The 22,500-nt window shown below is 42.8% G+C and overlaps 1 protein-coding gene across 12 annotated transcripts in view; it reads right to left on the bottom strand.

Annotated features, from left to right (window-relative positions):
• The window catches only part of brsk2b (BR serine/threonine kinase 2b), a 166,191-nt gene that overhangs the window by 7,424 nt on the left and 136,267 nt on the right, over window positions 1-22,500 (bottom strand). For 3 of the 12 annotated variants that reach the window (XM_034878760.1, XM_034878764.1, XM_034878759.1), the window contains 11 exons: window positions 18,929-18,960; window positions 16,362-16,526; window positions 13,613-13,710; window positions 12,621-12,771; window positions 12,332-12,397; window positions 7,032-7,092; window positions 4,751-5,555; window positions 4,575-4,623; window positions 3,408-3,531; window positions 2,144-2,324; window positions 1,096-1,185 (listed from right to left, as the gene is read on the bottom strand). In XM_034878760.1, the coding sequence (XP_034734651.1) occupies window positions 1,096-1,185; window positions 2,144-2,324; window positions 3,408-3,531; window positions 4,575-4,623; window positions 4,751-5,555; window positions 7,032-7,092; window positions 12,332-12,397; window positions 12,621-12,771; window positions 13,613-13,710; window positions 16,362-16,526; window positions 18,929-18,960 (1,822 nt within the window). Of the gene's footprint in view, window positions 1-1,095; window positions 1,186-2,143; window positions 2,325-3,407; window positions 3,532-4,574; window positions 4,624-4,750; window positions 5,556-7,031; window positions 7,093-12,331; window positions 12,398-12,608; window positions 12,772-13,612; window positions 13,711-16,361; window positions 16,527-18,928; window positions 18,961-22,500 lie in introns of all 12 variants that reach the window. The other 9 variants (XM_034878766.1, XM_034878761.1, XM_034878767.1 and 6 more) reach the window with 9 other exon arrangements.

Here is a 22,500-nt window from a genome sequence, read left to right on the forward strand (position 1 = left end):
CTGTCTTTTAATTTGTTTTTAATTTTTTGATTGTTGTTGTATAAAATTGTAACTGCATAATTTATAAAAAAAACATTGTAAAAGAAGTATCTGTTCGACAACGTCAGACATGGAATTGGAAATGGGATTTAAAGAGTAGAGAAGACACAAACATACAAACACTGAGAGAACCATTTACAGATGACATGAAATTCATTCCCAAAGAAAACAGCCCATCTCCTCCTTTTACAAAGGAGCTGCATTTCAGGCCGGCGGTGTTTCTTTGTGACCAGCAGGTGGAGCTGTTGTCAAGATGATGCCGACTAAGACGCACACAAGTCGAGCAGGAAGGAATGGTAAGAGGGTATGGGGAGGAGTAGGATTCCTATTTCTCTCTTCTTTTTCTTTTTGTCATCCGGACTGCTTTGAGAGAATAGGATGAACAGGTTTATACATGTCCCGGGGCCTAACCCTACGACTAATGAGAAGACGTAAGAAGAAAGGGGTTTTAACAATGTAACAAAGTTCACAGGTGAACGGTTAGGTGGTGATTGCCCGTCGGAGGTTTTTGTACTCGGGACACCAAAAGAGGCTGGTGAATGGGTGGAGACAGGGAGAGGGGGTCCTATTGTACAAGCACCCAGACTAAGAGAGAAAGAAACAGAGGTGGTCAGGTGTGGTGTCACTGTGCGGTGCAGTGCATTGCATTGTGGGAGTGCATTGAGGTGCAGTGGTGTTGCCATGGTGACAAGCTCCGATGATCAATCTTGGAAGTACAAGTAACAGAATGCAAATCAGCGTACCGTACCTCTACTCTAATCTTCACTGCCAGGGCAACGAGACAACATTTTGACCCCTGGTTGGTACTTGAGAGCAACTCCCACCCTTTCATGGCAGTGAGGCCGGCATGCAAAGGAAGCCGTTTCAAGAAGCGGGGAGCGGCTCGGGGATTTTAAGCACGGGAAGAAGAGGAGAGCAGGATTTAGCTCAGCTTCAGCGTTGAGAGTGTTTGTCTGGTGGTGGGATGGGCGGATGAGGCGGTAGGGGGCAAGGGTGGAGAGGTATTGGAAAAGAGTTTGAATTTTTCTTCTTCTCAAAAGAGGAGTTCTTACTCACCAGACAGCTGTTGGACCCCTGGCTGGTCATGTGTGCTTAACAATTGGCTCTGAATCGTCTCCACTACTCGCTTAAAGCGTCGGCTGGGTCCTAAACACAGGCACACACAAAGGAAATATTGGTTTTATCACAATGCACAGGTAGCAGCCGAGCTGTGTACAAACTGTGTAGATGGATTAATGAAGAGAGGAAAAAGTAAGCGTGAGGAGAGAAGAAGAACATGCGCACAAGTGCATCGTTTAAAATATGAGCTGGAAAAGCTGCAGAAAGCCGGACATGATAAATAGAGGCCAGAGAGGAGTGCTGCTGGAAGCTCCTGCTGTCTACCTTTTACAAACAGTGTGTAGTCAGTGACAGTAGGCTCCAAAGTTCCACCATTACACCTCATTCAGCTCAAATGTGTCCCCCCCCACTTGAGTGTGTGTGAGGTAAAAAAAAGGGGGAAAGAGAGCATGAGTTTATGCAAGATTAAACATGCACGCATGATTGCATAGTATGTAATCTTGCACAGCCAGACCTAATCTTGTAACGCAAAGGAAGGTTTGGGGGTGGGGGGGATCTTATCAAACATTCAGGATTGCAACAACTTGGAAAATTCCTAAGGCAGCCTTTCTTTTTTAGCAGCAGGTTTGGAAACATCCACATTTGGAAGCAGCACTTCTGGTTTATTTGTTGGCTGGATACAAACATAGATTCATTTAATGAGTTGGAAGTGTGACGGCATCCCACGCGACATCTAAGTGATGCCTTTTCACACTTTTCAAAGTGACTCGTGAGCTTGAATTTCCTTAGGCCTATGTAAGCCTGATGAAGACTGACTTTTCAAGATTGCATAATATTGTGTTTAACTGTCCTGTGTGATCTGCCGTTTCAGAGCAGGAAGGCCTGGGGACCCTACTCTCAACTGGGGATCTGGGGTCTCTAGATCCTAGGAGGTCTACATTTGGGACATCTTGTGGCAGACTGATGACCCAGTTAGTGTGCCTCTTTACCAATGTATACAGGATAAGTAGGTATATGTATCGGGACATGCCAACTGTGTCCTGACCTGAGAGCAGGGTGAAGGTGACAGAGTAGATGCCATTCTCTTTAGTGGCAGCTGTGCTCTCCGTGTAGGTGATATCCACCTGGAATTTGACAGGCTTCTGAAAGACCGTGGGGCCAGCTGTAGACTTGTACTCCGCTCGGAAACTTGTCTGGGAGATCACACTGTGGCTCAGGCTGGGGATCTGTGAGGAAAAAAAGGTGGGGAAAAAATGTAGAGGAAAAATATATGACGAGACAGAGATAGGAATAAAAAAAAAGAGCTGAGTAATTGGATTATACATAGGGAGTATTGATGTTAAATTTTTGTCCCACACCTAGCAAATGACAAGGTGAGTAAACCCTCATTAAAATACCCTCCACATACAACAAGCCACAGTTGAAATTCCAAGGAGATTAATGCCTCGGGGAGTAGCCATGCATGACAGGGAGACTTAAGCTAATGTAATCTTGAGTCATCCAACAACATTGCACTCTCCCCCCTAAAATGAATTTGTATGCCCAATGAACAGGTGAGCTCTGAAATAGTCACGTTTCCGCCATAGTGCTGGAGAGGATTTGACATTCCATTAATGTGAGCATGCTGAGAGGTATAATTCCACTGATTCAGGTGCCAATCTCCTGTCTGGAAAACCAGCTAGCATAACCCAGGGGAGAAAATAGCTACGACCAGGGTTGGGGAAACATATTTGACATTGACCTGCACTGGCAAAGTTTGCATTTACTTAGACTTTGTTAAATTTAACTGGGGTGAGGATAGGTTTTGTTGAATTATGTACACGGAATGTCAACTACAACTGCTGAGTGTTTGTTGGGACAGATTCTTCACTAAAAAAACATTATTTTTTTCCTGCATGTATTTATACATCCACATTACAAAACACACCACACACATAGACACAACCTACACTACTGCTCGCACTTCATCTAAATATACGTACAAACACACACTGCTCAGTACACGGTATTGAGGTCAAAGCATCTATATGCTAATCAATGCTCTCTCTGTTGATTTTCTATTGACTTGAAGTACGTCTGCAGTCAGAGAAAAAATAGAAACACTGAACACAAGCAGTTTACTGAATTGCTAAATAAATCCGAAGCATGTTAGCAAATCACTGCTGCTGCTCAGACTGCAGATACACAGGTAATACTGCTGCATGCGCTCATATTCAGATTTATAGAGGAAAGTTGGGGCCCAGAAAGCAGAGATCAGGTGAGAGTCAGGGATAAAGTAAGGAACTATGAAATAAACTGCGAGTGTGTACCGAGAGAAAGGCTTGGACGATGTCTGCCTTGATGGAGCTGAGAGGCTTGTCTTTGATGACAATGAAGATCTGCTCCTCTTTTTCCAGGCTGATGAAGTTACCAAACCAGGATTTTTTGGCAAGTCTGTGGGGAAAAGACAAGAAGGGACAAAACGTTTGTCAGCTGTACTTTTTTTTACACCAACTGCTAATATGCACCTCCTGGAGAGTTTTTCCTTCCACCCTTTTTCTTTCCTTCTTAAAACCCATCCATCTCTATATCCACACAGAAAAAAGGAGAGCTGGTGAGGAGTTCTCTCTATCTCTCTCTCTGAAGGAAATAAGCTGAGCAGGGGAGAAACATCGTCTGACATTTCACCTTCTGTTCAACTGGGTGTGTGTAAATGCATGTATTTTGTGCGTGTGTGTGTGTGTGTGTGTGTATGTGTGTGTGAAAGAGAGAGAGGTAATTGGGCCTCTCTCTGAACAGACCTGAAGGTCCAGAAGGGGTAGATGTATATCAATTCACCACTGGCCTCAGCCCAGGTTATGCCTTCAACCCCAACTAATAAGCCATATGGACTCCTGTGCCATATTAATATTCCATGAGATTCTTAAACATGTTGTTGGATTTGCAAGACTCAAACAACACTCCCCAGTAAATGCATACTTCTATAATGTTATGAGGTCTCCAGCGACATTAAGGGGCACATTGCCCTGCAGTAAGAAGCTGGTTACAGCTGGTGTGTGACTGGGTATTAATGCGATCAAGCTCAACCTAGCTAAGAGGTCTTTTTTTCAGCCAACTCTTCAACTCCTTCCGGCCACGATGTTCTTCCCAGCCAGGTGGAAATGGCCAAGCCAGACATGCAGCAAACCAAACAGGCATATCTAGGCCAACCATGAGTTATCAGGCCCCTGGGAGCTCAGCAACATCACACAGGCTACCTTCCCTCCCTCATAACCAACTCAATACCTCCTGCTACGGTGCTGCTTCTCCAGCCCAGACCACACCTGAGGTCATTACAGGAAACTCAGCAGGCACAAATCAAACATTCACGGATGTAGTGCTTTCCAAAACATCATGTTATCAAGACCGAGCCTGTTTGAGCCAATGGCTGAGAGGCTGACAGGTTATGCATAGTTATGATGGTGCTGGTGGATTCAAAAAGGACAGCCTCTACTCACTCTGGGGAAGACTCTGGTGTGAGGCTGGACATCTCCTCTTGTGTGGGAACTGTGGAAGCAGACTCAAAACTCAGACAAAGTTGGACGGCTCAGAGAAAGATAATAATGAAACCACTTTAGTGGATAGAGTGAGATGTGGGAAAGGGTGAAAAAGCACAAGAAAATTCAGTGATTACCATAAAGATATGCTGTGATGTCAGTACCTTGGAGTTTCCTGCGGTGGAAGCGTGGTGAGCCCAGGAAGCTGTTTTTAATTGAGTTGAGGCGCGTCCTCCAAGGCAATCCTCCGATGGAAGGGCTGGGCGGCGGCGTAGGGGTGGGGGTCCCGGCCGGGCTGTCCTTGGGAGTGTGCACCGGGGTGCCCTTTGGGGTAGGGAGGGGACTGCCTCGAGGGGAGGGGTGAGGGGTAACCTGTATGAGGGGAATAGATTTGGGCGGGTGGTCAGTGAATAAAGAAGGCGTCGGCGCCACAGGGTGAAAGTGGTGCAGCCGGATGGGCGACAGGGGCACCACTGGGCGGAAGGGCACAGAGAGCTGGGTGTTAGCAGCAAAATGGGAGCGCCATACCTGGGGGCTGTTTGGGATGGAAGCACTGGAGATGGAAGATGGGGAAAAGGGGGAGGATGGGGAGGATGGAGAAGTAGGAGTGGGGGGCACAGAGGCTGAGGGTGGCTGCAATGGGAGCTGGCAGGGAGTGGATGGCTCTGATTTGGCAGCAGATGCTGGATCTGGGGAGGTTCCGGGAAGCGGGTTGGATTGTGTGGCTTGAAGGGGCTTGGGGGCAACTTTGGGCTTGGCAGGGAGCGTCTGCGTCTTGTTGAGTGATGACGGTAGTGGCTCACTGTTTGGAGCGAGTGAGTTAGGGGTGGATATACGGGGGCCTGTGTGATTGGGGGTGGGCTCAGGGGACGGGCAGGGGCTTGTGTTAGGGGACTGTGGCAAGTCTGGGGACTGAGGCGGTACACAGAACTTTCTGACAGGCTGGAGTTAGAGAACACAGTGTGAGGACACGCAGCACGATACAGCCAAGAGCCAGAGCAGGTAGACAAGGAGAAGAAAATAAAGCAAAACACAAGGGGACACACACAGGCACACAAGCACATAGATGAAAAAAGAAAGAAGAGAGTAGCAGAACAAACAACCACACAACAGGCAGCCAAAGAATAAGCAGGTGAGATGTGTGCATACACAGAAGGGATGGTGTGAAAAAAAGAAAGACAGAAAAGAAAAGAAACATGCAGTTAGACCATTAAGTGACTCATGTCACAAGAAAACAAAAAATAAATGGGAACATAAACAGCAAGCAATGCACGCAATTTAAAAAGGACATACAACAAAACACCTACAAAAGATGGACTTGAATAATACATACAGGGCTCTGCTGGTGGAGAAAAACAAGCAGACACAGACAGATGTGTGAGAGACATAAGGCCAGTTGTGAGGACAATTTGGATTGTCTCAATACCAGGAGGAACAACATTATAGTATCATTGGTTTAACATTTCCAGTTTGTAGATAGGTTTATTGATCTGTTTTTATTTGTAACAGTGAAATTGCAGCCACAATGGTGCACTGATTAACTATTTCCCTCAGACGCCTCCCCTTTTTCCAGACACAAATCTGATAAAATAACCCCACACAGAGCCCCTTGCTGAGAGCACAACCGCTTTGGGTAGGTCTGAGACATCAATTTCCCTTTCAGATCAGCATGAAAGAACCTGTGTGGCGTGAGGAGCTCGTCTTAGGATCCTGGCTAATCTGGAGCCTACTCTACTAGTCAGCTGGAAAAGTTTACCACAAGCTCCCTAGCTCTAGGCAAGGAAAGTGGGATTTTCTGAGGGCTTTCTCAAGCTGGATTTCCAGAGATCTCAGGCTACAGAAAACAGAGAGAGGGATAATACGCAGAAAGGATAGAGAGAGAAGAAGCTTTAGGGGTTGGAAGAAAGTTTGCTGTGCTGTCATGTGCCCCGTGGAGGTCCATCTGTATATTTAACAGAAACATCCAACTATATGGACACAGTCATAACTCGTGTAAAGTCTTATCATAGTGGATCCCTGCTTTCTTAAAACGCAAGAATGGTTTTCAACTGTGGATGCAAACTTAAGGAGTGGAAAAAGATACTACATCTCAGACTAATAAAAAAGCAGAGCAGGGCAAATACTATTGCATGTGCAGAGACATACAATGATATTGCTTTCATTGTGCAATTATATCATAGTGCACATTGTAAAAGGTCAGAAGTCCCAGCAATGTAGCTGTAGTCACTGTCTTTATTTTCTCTAGCGGACAGAAACCGCAATAAGATGTCAGCAATAAGATGTCAGCAATAAGATGTCAGCAATAAGATGTCAGCAATAAGATGAATGAATGAGATGGGATCTGCAGTAGTTAGTTTTCCCTGATCCCAACAGTAGTGTGTTGCACATGTGTGTACGTTATAAAGGGTCGTGACATACCCGTGGGCTGCTGAGGGGGCTGGTGGAGAGGCCAGACGAGGCTCCGCTGATAGACCGCGACCTGTTGCACAAAGATGCAAGAAGGAACACAGGGGAAGAAGTAAATTGTCGGGTCAACATGTGTACCTGTTACATGTTTCAGTAAACACTAGTGGAGGTGAGAGCTTGGAGGTTACATGTTGCAAACATTAGAAAGCACCACAACATAGACAGCATCATACCAAGCACAGTAGTTGCTAATCAAGCCCTTAGCAAACACAACACCTATTCATCCAAAGAGGGTCTAAGCAGGACAACACAGTTACAGCACCGACGTAACAATAGACATTACTAGCATTAACCTGTAGCAATTAGTCTCGAACCAATTAAGCTCAGACTTTGTTTCAAATGTGTTGATTTGTAGTTGTTGAAAAGCATCTTCCTGTAAATCTATAGACTGCTTTGCACAGCTGAGCATTCAAATTAGCTTTCTGCCCCGTCTATAGTCTGCTAATAAACTAATGTGTTGACTTTTAGGCCTTAGCACTAGATCAGTAGAAAATATCTTGAGGGGGGAAATGAAGTGGGACATTTGGTTGAGTGCCATTCGTCATGTTTTTCTTTTCCCCCTGCAGATGCCGTTAATAACCCCTATAAGCAGAGCCCTGTTCAGAAATGAACAATCACAGGACAATCTGTCTCCATCAAGTGCACACACACACACACACACACACACACACACACACACACACACACACACACACACACACACACACACACACACACACACACACACACACACACACACACACACACACACACACACACACACACACACACACAAACAGGAACTGTCAACACTCGGAAACACCAGCTGCTCACTGTCACAACACTGATCCTTTTTGTCATTCAATCTCATACCCCCACCCCCTTATTTCCCTCTCTCTTTTTTCATTTCAGCATGGATGCGTTTGTGACCATGTGGCCAAGCCAACAGATCTTGTGTCTGTCTTTAAAAAGATGGAGACAATAATACTGGCGTTTTGTCAACTTGCGCGGCTGTAGAGGAAGACATCACGGACAAATGGGAGGGGAGGATGAGGGAGTTTAGGAGTGATGGAGGAATGAGCAAAAGATGGAAGAATGAAGGATGAGAGGGAGGGATGGAGTAATACAGACAAATGTTCATTTCTGATGCTGGAGCAGTCCCACAGGACCACAGAGGGAGCCATACATGGAGTAGCCAAAAAATGATGCTGGTGCTGTCATAACAACAAGCCCGGATTAAGATCTTTGTGTATCAATCTTATAAAAGTAGAAGCAACTATTGGGTTTAGTCATCCACCCCTCTTGAGCTTTTAATTTACAACCGCCTAAAGAAACAACTGATACTAGAAGAGGAAGATTTACTCCTGAGAGGCACAGACACAATTAGAAGAGAAGCAACAGCTACAATAAGAGGAAAGAAAAACAGAAACACCCACTCTCAGGCTATTTTTATAATTCTCCTACCGCCTCTATTGTGAGTGTATTTATTCACACATTCATGTACTCATGAGTGGGCGATACTAACCACATTGGCTAGGATTTCTTGTTTAAGAGCCATAATTTACATTTAAGTCCTACAGTTCAGAGAAACAGGTCAACACTACAGCCAATCACAGTTCATTTAAACATGGCTAAAAAACAGCGTCCTCGGGCCGTTATTAGCATTCTGTTAGTGTTGGACCAGCAGGTCTATACAGCTAATGTTACAGATGGTTGTGTTGTACAGTAATGGGCTGTCAGTAGCAACGAATCATTGTTGACGAGTGTGTTATTTATAGTGAACAGAATGCACAACTTAAGCAATCATTTATCACCATCATTCACAAACAAAGAAGCAATATAATAAGAGTATTTTGACATTGTGGTATTGCCAAGTAACTTTTACTCAAGTAAATAAAGGTAAGTGTGAGCACCACCCATGCAATTTCAATCATATCCTCTCTTATAGGGATATCTCGCCTGTATGAATAAAACCAAAAACTACTGCATTGCTAGACACACCAGGAGGTGAATTCTATTGAACTTTTGGTTTGGGTAAAGAAACCTTTTTTTGTTTGTCCTTGCACCCATACATGTGTGCCTAAATGTGTGTACTATATGTGTATGTGTGTGGCTACTCATTCTTATCTTTCTACTATCCATTAGTGTTCAAGATAACATTTCCCATAAGCCTATTTTGGAACAGGGCCAATGTCCTTAGTGTATGACCACTAGATGTGTCAGAGAGCCATCCAAAGCACCCGTGGGGGTCTAATGTTGGGCTGTGGGGAAGGGAACAAGTACAAGAGGTTGTGGGATAAGGGCATGGACTGAATTAAAACAACAGTGAAGCTGAATGAAATGGATTGCGCCAGGATTCAAACGGAGAACAAATAACACTGCCAAAGCCAAAACTACTACTGCTCTGCTAACACGTGGAGAACGTTCCATTTTTCTCGTTCTCCCACCTCTACAGTATATTGAGTTTTGTCTACAAGGAGTAGATAATCATATAAATCAGCACACTGTTTGAATCCATTTCCTCTTCCAGAGCCCTGACAACTCCCCGAGGACTCAGTGCATTAATATTCCCAGCTCAGCTCCTCAAACATCTAAATGTAGTAAGACCCCTGCAGTTTCCAAATGTAGAGATCGGTGTTAAAGGTGCTTTATTAGTGTTCATTTTAGCCTCTTAAATGCATAAGAGTCAATAATTAGCATGAGTGTCTGACTTATTAAGACTACTCAGACTAACCCAACACACTCAAAACTGCATGAAGCAACTAGAGCAGATCAGTAAAGAAAAAACAAATCAATTGATATTCTCTTCTTCGCACTACAGCCCTTTTTCATATGTCATTTGCATTTCATTAACCTCCCTTCATTTTTCCTGGCGTGTTGTTAAGCTTTAAAGTAAAATCAGTGGGATAACTTTTGTGCTTTTAGTTTGGCATTAAATATCTTTTTATGGTACTTTTGGGTATATAAGGAATGAAATGGGCATTCATAAGAGAATGTCTTCATGTGTGTTTTTTCTGCAAAGTTGCTACTGCAGCCTCTATCCCAAATCTATGTAATTGTACTTCACAGAAGCAGTCAAATCGTCAATCACATGTATGAAAATGCAGCCTGGGCAGTTGATCGGATTCTACTGTCTACATGAGATATGTGAGCTAAAATGCTGGATGGGGATTGCGGCTCAGGCATTTCTGTTGTATAATTCTAGATAAAACCGTCTCCCCTCTCTTCCGTCATTTACCGCTGGTGGAAATGTATCCTGTCAAAACACATGTTTCAAAGTCAATTCTCTCTCTGACACCCTCTGATCTGAAGTTCTACGAATCTTCTGGGCTGTCGACAAAAGTTTGCTGTCGGGGAAAGATAAGGTTAGGTTCAGAGAAAGTCAGTCAAATCTTTGGACGTTATTCTTCTATGTACGTGCTTCCAAAACTCCATCGTCTATAAATGCACGCACACGAGCACGCACACGATCAAACAGAGCGCACGCAAGGACACGATAAAAGACAGAAACGTTCAAAAACACAACAAAATCACTTTGTTACCAACATCGTTTTTCCCCCCCACTGATCAGCTTGAGAGCCATGAATTACAGGCGACGCAAAGCCATAAAGAGATCTGATTTGATTTGGAGGCGGATGGGCTGTGGTATAGGACTCCCTCTGCCTTCAAGTCACCACCACTTATAGGAAGCCAGACAGAGAAAAACTAGCCGCATTTCCACATCAGCATAGCAATTCCATTCAAACAGAGGGGGGCGTTTGGGACTGAAGGTCAGCTGCACACAAGGGACCACAGTGGAGAGAGAGAGAGAAAGGAGATATGAAAGAGAAGGGAGGAGCCCCTGAAAGAGATTTAGGTGGAGGGGTAGGAGCAAACACACTGATTTAGAGTAGCACGGAGGAAAGATGCAGCGTAGCTTTTTTAATGACTGCAACTGCTGTCATGTGTAGAATCCAGACAGAGACCTACTTTTTTATTATTATTTATTATTTTATTTGCTGTCTGTCGACGAGACTGTTTATTGAGATTTATAGGAGGGAACCTAAAGGTCTTGTTTGGGATCTTGAACATTCATTTCAGTGCCCTTTATAATGTACGCCCCTTCCATTGTGTACTGTGTGTTCTATGAACTGGTGCTGATGCAGTTTTGGAAAGCATTATTCATTTTTTCGATAAAGTCATTGCAAACTGACCTATTTTGAGATTCTAGCATTGACTGAAACAGATGAGTCAGAGCAAAGGGCGGAAAAGGAAGCTTCTAAACTAACGCAACCTTAAATAAAGAAGAGATAAGACTTGGATTGCCTGAAGGGATAAAGGAGTGGAGCAGAGGCGATGAAACACGGGGAATCTTAAAGTGAAATCCAGAGGCACTAGAGGACAAAAAGAATTAAGCAGAAGTGTTTGGAGGTGGGAGCTCTTGAAGTGGATTTAAAACTTTTGAAGGGTCTTCCCCCAGTGAAATATCTATTTTTGATATATATATTTTGTTGATATTTTGTTGTTGGCAACATGCTATGGTGGAAATTTGGGTCAATATTTAACTTTATCACTACATTTTTATCTATCTACATATATAATATATGCACTTGCTGCCTCTGCATTTATGTCCCATATCTCGGAAAGCTTTTTCCAGCTTTCTGCCAATCTGCCTATCATTAGGCAGATCAGGTTATCAGATTCAATCTTCCCCGCTGTCACAAATGTCACTGCCTCTGAGCAGAAACGTGTCGTGTGATGATATATCGGTTGTTGAAATAAGATGGGGAAATAGATTTTAAATCAGTCCGCTGTGCCCTGTGGGGGTGTGGTTCTGGCTTGACTTGAACATTTCTAAAATAGAGAAGAGAAGAAATTGTCTGCATCCAGAGAAAGTGGGACACAGTATGGGCAAACTGGTTATCAATGGATTCGCATTATGAAAAGAAGAGATAATTGAGCAAATACCAGAAAAAGGGGGTTGTAGATATTGAGGCTCTGAATTGCAAATGTGCAGTCTTCCTCCGCTTGAAAATTAGGTTAATTAAGAGAGTCAAACTTTAGGAACTAACAGTGGTTGGACCTAGCTTCTTTCTTTTTTTTCAGATGAGTTTTAACTTGTTGAAGCCACCACATGCTGCACATGTCATTACCATTTAAACAAAAAAAAACATCCGATTAACAGAAAGCCCCGCTGCATCTTTCTCCTTCCACGGAACGTCTCCTTGCATAAGGGGGCGAGACACAGAGCAAGAGGAGGGGAAAGTGCGAGGGGTGAGTGGGCAAGTGAATACCTTTCATCTTGGCTGCGTTTTGTACTGATGTCTGGAATGTCCAAGCTTTTACTGTACACTGATTTACTACAGTGAGACAGGAGACAAAGCGAGCAGAGCGTCAATCTCTGTTTATGTTCGTCCACAATCTAGCCTGCTGACACCAGAGTCAGACTCGCTGTCAGACCTGCTCAAACACCACTGGGTGCACCCACCCACCCACACCCACACCCACACACAAACGCAATGTCTATCTCCATTTCTTCATTGTATAGATATTTTCAGATATTTTTTTCACCTCCACGCGTACCTCTGTCCATGCTGTGTCATGTCGATAGCCCTCCTTGCCGGAACAGGCGAGCCTCCGTCTGTGACACTGAGGACCTCCATGGACTTCCTCTCTGGTCTCCTCTTGCCATGGCGGTTTAACATGGGAGAGTCCACCCGCTTCTTTGGGGGATCTGTGTGAAACAGCAAGACAGATGGATTCAGAATCAACACAATGCACCTGACGTGTGCGTTAATGTAGGCATCTCTACACACTGAGCAGTTTTGCATGCATACGTGTGTGAGTGTTTGAATGAGCTTTGGCGCTGATCCCATTGACATTTGAACTAACAGTGAATAATGTAGTAAATAAGTAATGGTTTCCTCCCAGACCTTAAACTTGCGGCCACTGTATTGACTGTATCACATTTACTGAAGAGGAAATCTATTCACCAAAATGTCGCTGTTTATCTTTTATACACACACACACACAATCTCTGTTTCTGCTCAGATGTCTGTGGGTGTAAGTTTGTGCTGCGTTGTACTGTACGAATGATAGTTTACCTTTATTTTTATTTATGTATTTTTTAATCGGAGCAGTCCCAGCTGGCATTTTTTCTTACTTGGCCTATTGACATCTTCTGTTTCTGTTACTATATTTCATTGAGAAGCTTGTCTATATTCAACGAACAGAATTTTTTTTCTACTGGAGAGCCAATCCACTGCTCCTGGAACTGATGCAATTTCTGTTGAAGGAGGAAAGCACTACAGAAGAATGGTGCAGTCCCGAATTACCTTCTTGCGGTAGTTATTCTTGTATAAATTGGCTTGTTATGTTTGTGTTAAAACTCAATGACTAGGTAAAAAGGCATTAAAAGTTAAGACGCATAGTAGTATTTTTCAGACAAACTGGTTGCCATACTGTGTTTACTGATTTATTTCCATTTTCTCCCGCTGTACTTTTCTCTTTAGTTGTTTTTTAGATCATATTCTGTTATTTTTCATTCTTTATCTGCACTTTGGTCTGAGCCTTACCAATCTCATTGCGGGGGGGAAGGTTCTGGTCCTCCTGACTGGGGTACCTTTCCTTACGGTCCAGTAACAGGAAGTAGATCATCTTTTCTTGGTTGTCACTGCAAAGGGGAGACAAGAAAAGTCCACTGAGACATCTGGAAAAGAAACCCAGTGGTTTTAAACAAACCTGGGTCATTCCAACAATGTCAACGTTAGTTGTTTTAAAGTGCTCTATAAATAATGTTTGATTGATTGATTGATTGACTGATTCCAAACACAAACATAGACAGATTACTGAAGCATCCATATACATACAGTACGTGCACAAGCATATGTCTGCAAGAGCTGCAAGACGTTTAACTGCAATAACCCTCACTATGATTAATGTCATTTAATCATTCCGGGTTCATTGTGAAACAACTACTAAACGCTTCCGCCATAAAAAGAAAAGTTTGGTTTTACAGCTCATTAAGCTGTCATAGAATAGTCAGATTATATTTTTTAGGATATATCTTCATACACATTTTATGAAAGTATCAAAACATTGTGAGTTCGTTCTTTTCTTTCTCTCTAAATCAGGAAGCCTAATATCTTCAGCCTCTAAGCCCAAACTAGCGACTGGCCGTCTGTAATAAAGACAGATTGGAAAGCAGTAGGAGGCAAAGAGACAAGGACCTGCAACTTCAGCTAAAATGAACCAGGGGAAGAGAGATGGAGACTGCAGATTTTCCTCCAGTCCAGCACTATTATGGGATGCTCCCAGGAGAAAGGAAGCAAACGGAAGAGATGGGGAAAGGGGGGGAACGATAGAGTAATGCTCGTTTAGTATTAAATTAAAGAAGCCGGGCAAATGTAAAATAGAGGAAAAGTAGACAGAGAAGCAAAGCAAAATTAAACTACATCTGAATGCCCATATTAATAAATACATAAAAACATGTATAAAACACTGCAGGGCAATTATTTCCAGCATAAATACAGTGGTGCTCATAAGTTAACATACCCATGCTTAAGTTGACTAAAAAGAAAAAAATCGTCTTTCGTAAATAGATCTTAATGCCTTAATTAAAAAAAAGGGAAAACTCCAACCTTTTAAGGACACACATTTTCTTTTTAAATGAATAATGTAGTGTAAATGAATAAATGCTTTTCCTTAAAATACAGGGGGCATAAGTACACACACCCCTTTGTTAAATTCCCATAGAGGCAGGCAGATCTTTATTATTAAAGGCCAGTTATTTCATGGATCCGGGACACTATGCATCCTGATAAAGTTCCCTTCACCTATGGAATTAAAATAACCCCTCATCATCACATACCCTTCCCCATACCTAGAGATTGGCATGGGATACTTCCCATAAAATCATCTCTCAATGCAAATCATACCAGCTATTAGTCTAATAAAACCATGCCTATCTCTAGGTATGGTCATGATGGGGGGTTATTTTAATTCCAAAGGGAAAGAGAATAAAGGGAACTTTATCAAGATGCATAGTATCCTGGATCCATGAAATAACTGGCCTTTAATAATACAAATGTGCCCGCCTCTGTGGGAATTTAACATAGGGGTATGTATACTTATGCCCCCTGTATTTCAAGGAAGAACATTTATTTATTTACAATACATTATTCATTCACAAAGAAAACTGGTGTCCTTAAAAGGTTGGAGTTTTCCTTTTTTTTTTAAGGCATTAATTTAAAAAAGATGAATTTTGTACTTTTTGTCAACTTAAGCATGGGCATGTAAACGTATGAGCACCACTGTACATATTTTTAGGAGCAAAAACACAAACATGTGCAACGGAGAGACAAAACCCATTTAGTAGCAGGACCCAAACAATGGTGGTTTGTTCCTGGTGCAAGCTAGGATCAGGTTTGGAGGAATGTATCCAGAGGCAAGCGGTGTAAATGCCGTGTGATAACAGTTAAGTGATCTATTGCCTCTGACATCTAAAGTGACAGCCTCACAGGATTTCATAAGAGCTGGGGGAAAAACAAGGCCTTGCATGGGTACCACACACACACACACACACACACACACACACACACACACACCCCCACACACACACACACACACACACACACACACACACACACACACACACACACACACACACACACACACACACACACACACACACACACAGACAGAGGTTTTTATTGCAGTATGACCAGAAAACCCCATTCTCCTTTCCCAATTTTCAGCTGCTTTACTTTGTTCATTTCAACTTCCCCTCTCTCTATCCTGTATCTTTCTTTCCTAACCAGGCCTGTATGATAATCATTATAAAGTCACGATTTTGATTCACCCCTGTTCGCAATTTCATTTTTAAATAACTTTGATGATTTTTATTCTGATTTAATTTTACGAGCTGATTGCATCACAAACGCTCCTACTTTCTGCCGTGAGTTTTAAACAAAGACTGTGTAAAATAGCTTCTAGAGCGCTGTCTTCATTGAAGCCTCTATGTTTACAGGCTTGGGGTGATCAATGTGCCGCAGGTCCCCAAAAAAAATCTATCTTTGGTACTTCCAATTTGTTTGGTTTTGTCATGGTTCATGTGTGCTTTAAACATTACATTGCATGAGACAAAAATTGTAGCAGTGAATTGTGATATCAATTCTAAGCTAAAAAAAAACAAAAACGGGATTTGTATTTTTCTCCAAATTGTGCAGGCGGGCTCCTAACTCACAGCTTTTCATTCACCAAACCAAATCTATATTCTGGTCCTCTCTGTCCAACCTTTTCCCCATTCCTTGTTCATTCACTCACTCATCTGAGAGCAGGTCTTTCAGTAGTTTGTTTTTGTCTCTGAAGCAGCCCAGGGAGTGCATGCTGTCCAGTACGTCTGGGTCGATGTCGTCTGCAGAGGGCAGGCTGCGGATGGTCACCTTCCTGGGCACTGGCTGCTCTGGCTCTGGTTCGTTCTTCCCCCCTCTGGGAATACAAAAAAAGGCAAGACAAATAAGGACACAGCCAGCCACTTTGGTCAATACCAATGTAAGTTTGAATCCACTGACAAAAACGTTTTCAAATAGTAAAGTGTTTTAGTGTTTGTTTGCCTCTTGGATGGAACATTACCTCATCATGACTCGGTTAAAAATTTCATAGTCACGTATTTCCCAAAGGTTTAGTCTTTCTACATGTAAGCTGCGGAGGGTGAATGCTCACTAAGATGCAGACAAAAACTGAGTCACGCTGGTAAATTTTGCAATCTCCCTCTCTCCTCCTGGCTATCTGTTCAAGTTTAGTTTCTTCCCCCTCCAATCCTTTCCTACTTTCCAGACACTCTCCTAGTTATGTCACTTTTCTATGTCTGTCTTTTCTCTTTCTGTGAGCCAATTGTCCTGTGTCCTGGGAGTACACAAGCAGGACTTTATTCTTTGCAATGACAAGATGAAAGGCCATTCTGCACTGACACCATTTTTCTGGAACATTCTAGATGTCTGCTTCAAAGAACAAATTAATCTCCAATCCATAAACATGTGCAAATGCACATACTCCGATACACAGTTTCACAGGTATAGCTAATCTACTTTTTCCCTCTAGCTTTTTCCCCAAAGCTGGGAAGTCTAAACTGCTATTAAAATCCCCGCCACCTATGATATGGATCCAAAGTCCTACATAACCCTTGCTTTACTATTTGCATTAAGAATTTGGTGGTGGGGGTAAAGAAAAAAGAAAAAACTGTTGTTTTGCCCATTTAAAACTACAATCATTTGCCAGTTTATTAGGTCCACCATGCTGAAAACTAATACAGTCTACTACTTAATGAAGGTTATAAGGTGACAGAAAGGTGTAGATCACTTAGTAAAAAATAATACGAATCAACGGCACCACAAACTGAAGGATCCGAAATGACCACAAATTTAAATTGACAACTCTTTCACAAAACACTGTCATAAAGGCTGGTCTGTAGGACCGTGAGTGTTTGTCCACTGGCCATCGTTAGTGTTTCTGGTGAAGAGAGTTTGGCCTGGAGCTGTCCTTTCAGCACCACAGCTCCGCTCAGCTGCTCGGCTCAGATTGTTAGGAAGCTCACCAACTCATAAAACTAGGGGTGACCCTGAATATTCTGCCAGTCTCACAGTCGAATCTTCGCAGCGCCGGAGAGTCCAGTTCAGACCGGGCCAGTTCTGACAGCTGCAACCTTTCCCTGCATTGTTCTAAATCAGTTTCATCTCATCACAAATCTTTGAAGCTTTTAATAACTTGAAATGAATCCAACCGCCCCCATGAAAGATTTACAGTAAGTTTCACTTTCCATGATCTGTGACCAATGGTCGCCTCCACCCAGCACCTACGTGATTCAACGATCAGTAGATGATAGGCAAGACAATTCTGATTCAATTATGAAAAATCTTATTTGGGGAACCCCCTGAATAAAACTAATCAACAATAGGAGTAAATGACCTTATATGAATTTGTACATAAAGTAGTTTGTTTCATTTAGAAAGATATGTTGCCTACTTTTTATTATTTTTCCACCACTGATGAGCTTCTTATGGTAAAAAGCCACAGACACATTTGGAAGATCCCCCATCTCATTCATTAATGTATCCATTTATCAGTCAGTCAGTTACTTGGGCAGCAAACCTGCCATGCAGAGACAGACAGCCAGGCAACTTCCTCACTGACAAAAAACTCACATTACATTAGTCTTCTCTCCCAGCCCTTCCCTTGTCTCCTCTTGTTTTTATCAGTCTCGCTGTCTGTTTGCATGATCTTTCAGAACATGACAGAAACCATAACTCAACCCCTTCCAGGACTCACAACCTCCTACCATGAGTCATCTGTGCTCCAGCAGTTTAAGACTCTTCAATGTCCTTTTAAAAAATGTTCCTCAGATACAACTTCTAAAATGGGGATAATATGATTATTACAGGGCGGATATCAGCCTTTAGAAACACATAAAATAAATGTACTGGTATATTTTCAAAAAACACAACATGGATTCATGCTTTTTCAGCATTAAAAGAGACATACATTAAAATGACATGTACCATATATGGTCTCAAGATGGTCTTGAAAAGGTGGGTACACACTGTTATGAAAACTAAACAAAGTGTACACTGATTTTCTCTGGGTTCATCCTCTACCACATCCCTGCTTGTTCCCTCTCTTTTGCTCCCGGTTCAGCTGACCATATGCTGCACATCCTTTTTGATGCACTACCAATTTACCCCCACATCGCCGAGAGTGGAGTCATGCCCTGCTCAAATGTGCTCTTGTGTACAGGGCTGAAACGCAAAGCCATTTATCATGCCCCCCCCCCCGGGACAGGAGATGCAAGGAGAAGTGTAAAGGGTGTAAAACGAGAGGAAAGACAGAGTACTTACATGTACCATGTGTGCTTCTGGATCTGTTCTAACTGTAAAAGACACAAGAAACAGCAGGTCAGTACATAAGCAATGTGATGCATTTGATTTTAATGTATTATCTTTTTTGTACTATTAAAATATCAACGGCAACAATGTAAATACAAAGAACATTTAATCTTTTGCCTGTGTGTAGAAACGTTTGGTGCAGAATGGCTCTAGAAACCCCTGAGTTTACCGGCATAATGGAAAACACAATAGGACAATACGACCAGATTGAATGGTGGAAGTAAATAATAAGGCCTTCAAATTTTAATATCGCCAGTGGGAAAAACTTATTGAGGAAAAGAGTGAGGCAAAGAGAGGTGATACCACTGAGCTATAAACAAAGAATATTATCTGCCTCACACACACTGCTGACCCTGCCAAGCCCTTAGGTCTAAAGGGAATCTCCTAACCTCATTCTATTCCCATCTCCCTGACACACACACACACACGCACGCACACACGCACACACAAAAATACTACTCTTCTCATCCCACAGTATTTTGCCAACTTAGGACAAGCAGAAAGAGGTAAAAACACGGAGTAAAAGGGCAACAAAGGAATATGTCTGTCAGAATGTCTCCGTAGTGTGTCAACTGCCCACAGAGGAAAACAGGATCGATGTCACTGTCAGGACCTTTTCATTTGCACATGCTGTTGTTGTGAAACCACAGGAGACACACGTAGCAGTTCTAATTATTGTCACTTATTCAGAGGCATAGTTCTTGGGTATGTGTCTCCATCAATGTCTCAATGTTCCTACCATCCCAGAGGATTTACCTCTGTGTTTCAGAACTGATAAATGCCTTCAAGTGATATTAGTGCAATCACAGAGCAGGCCAGGCTAACTATTAGTTGAATCTTGTCTGTTTCCACAGAGGTCATGGTATTGACAGAGGCACCCTGCCTGTCAGATACAGGCCAGTGGGTGACCTATTCTCCACTTTTATTGAAGGCCTGGAGGCAAGAGACTGATATCACACACAGGGTTGAAAGTAATGTGGTTTGAAATGCGGTATCATATCAATCAGTCTCTAAATGTGACAGCACCAATTCCAAATGCTTTCACTCAGAAGGTAGTGCTGGTTTGGCTAGGCGTGAGCATTTGTGCATTCAGGTATGCTGCATAAACATTTTTTTTATGTAACTTGTATTATGTATGCAGGTTTGCATGTTTATGCATGTCTTAATCATGTGGCTGTTTACTAGGGCAGGAAGGGACATAGGGGTTGGTAATGGGGAACTATTCTGCCCTACAAAGCCCAAACACTGTAACTACATATTTGATAAACATTTGAGTTAAGACCTGAATGTAAGTCCTGACTTTTTGACATCTGTTTTACCATAAAAAAATACATTTATAGAACTAGAACACATGTTAAAACCAAACCACAGTGACTGCAGTTCAACTACTCAAAGGAGCTTTTACACAGCTGCAAGGCCAATCACCGCCTCCAGTCATTTCAATGAGGGATGGCATCAGAGGTGAAGCGGTTTCAATCACAATGGTAGGAGTATGAATGAATGGACCAGATTCTGCTCTGTTGCACAGAGTTCACCATACTTAACTTATGGTGGTAACAGCCAGGCGGCAGGAGACACTTTATTTTTTCGGGAAACACTCTTGTTGTTAGGCAGTTGTCAGGGCGGTAGCAATGTGAAACAAGCTTAAGGCTAGCTGGTAACATAGCCTTAGCTAAAAAAAAATTAAGTTCATAATTTACCAACTTCTTCCTACTTCTGCAATTCCAAAATATGTTTTAATGCTCCAACATCTTTGACATTGAGTCTGTTATACCACTTAAATTAGCATTATCTTATCCTGCTAAAAGGTGAGTACCATAGCTTAGCAGAGTGACAGGAAACGCTGTATCGGCATGGAATTTGTGTTAAATTACAGTGTGATTTCTCAGTGATACACAAAAACACACACTTCCTTTTATTTTCACTCCAAAAACCTCGGTATGCCAGCTGTGCGGTCCACATTAATGCATTACTGTATATGTCTGTGATGTACTGCTTTTTAATATAATAAGCTAGCCAGTCCTCTTTGTTAAGCAGGGATCACAAGGATGCAAATCTTCGGGTGTCTATCTGTCTGTCTGTCTGTCTGTCTGTCAGGCTGTGTTCATTTTGACACTGAAGATGAGATGACTGTGCCGAGGTCGCCTCCGGGGCCTCCAACTACACAGCCAGGAAATGAAGAGAAAGGTTTTTATTGGGCTAAGCCCCTAAAACCCGGTCTGCACCCTCCTACTCAAGACTCTTAGGGGCTTGTCTTTGTGTGTGTACTTGTGTGCATCTACTGGTAAAATGTAATAACCAGGAGATGACAATAGCCATACTGAAACACAGCAGGTCATTTTGTCCTGAGTACCCTATTGATTTGATTCAACACACTGAAGTCGGCATCATTATGACAAATAATCCCTAGCAAAAAAATGACATGTTTTCTTAGGATGTCCTTCCCACCCTTGGGTGTACCTGTCGTGTCTCTGACTAAGCGGTCACCACTAAACTCCAAGAATGCTTAGCCTAACAGGGCTATTTGACATCCTGCATGGTTGAAACACATCCCCAGAGCTCTGTTAGGATCCCTTGTGCACAGGAGGGGGGTCGGCGAGTTAGCATATTCTCTCACAGCAGCTCGGTCCGTGTGTTACCCTTTTGTCGAGGACAGCGCTGGAGGCTGCTGGACATATCTAGGGGATCTCAGGGTGACCTGTTCTCATCAGGCGGAGGGAACAGAAAAATAAGGTATAAACAGAATGCTAAAGAGATGGGGGCTTTCAAGTTCATGTATCAACAGTGCTGCTTATCTGAAGGACTGTACCTTAAGGATGTCAACTATCCTGGAAATATGCATCTCTCTCTTTGTAGCTGTCTTGTCTTTTGTGTTTTTTCTTTCTTTTACATTTCTGTTATGTAAAATCATTCTGACAGTGTGAAAGTTAGCTCAAGCATGGGGAATGGAGCATCAGCATCCACTTAAGGGTGGTGTCACCACATTTGCTTACAGGCAGGTGCATGAAAACAGTTTTCTTAACTGCATTGATTCACAAAGACACCGGGAGAGCCTAGAGAGGTTGTGTGTGCATGTGGTAAGTGTGCGAACATGTAGTTTCTGTATTGTATGTGTGTGCAGATACAGAAAGTTGTGAGCATGTCTGTATTTCTGCGCATCGCCTGAATGTAAAATGCAGGGTAAGATCAAAGGGCAGCAACAGCTCTGTGTGAACCTTTTGAGATCTCGCTTTCATTATTAACATTTCTCCTTTGTCCACCTCTAGCTCCCCCTCATCCTGACTCTCTGCCCTTCACATCCCTCTGCTCCTCGAGCTATGTTCCAGCCACCTCGCCAAGGTGATCAGATGCTGTGTAGAAAGGGACTAGCATTGTGATGAGTACACTAAACAGTGCAGAGGTAGAGCACACAAACAACAGTGATCTCCTGAATCCACATCCCGCACTTGAGAAAGAACTCAAACAGAATCGGGGATGAGGTGAGGCAAACATTTTTGAAACACGGGTGAAAGAATAAGAAAACA

Source organism: Etheostoma cragini, chromosome 8 (assembly GCF_013103735.1).
Source record: "Etheostoma cragini isolate CJK2018 chromosome 8, CSU_Ecrag_1.0, whole genome shotgun sequence".
Taxonomy (NCBI): domain Eukaryota; kingdom Metazoa; phylum Chordata; class Actinopteri; order Perciformes; family Percidae; genus Etheostoma; species Etheostoma cragini.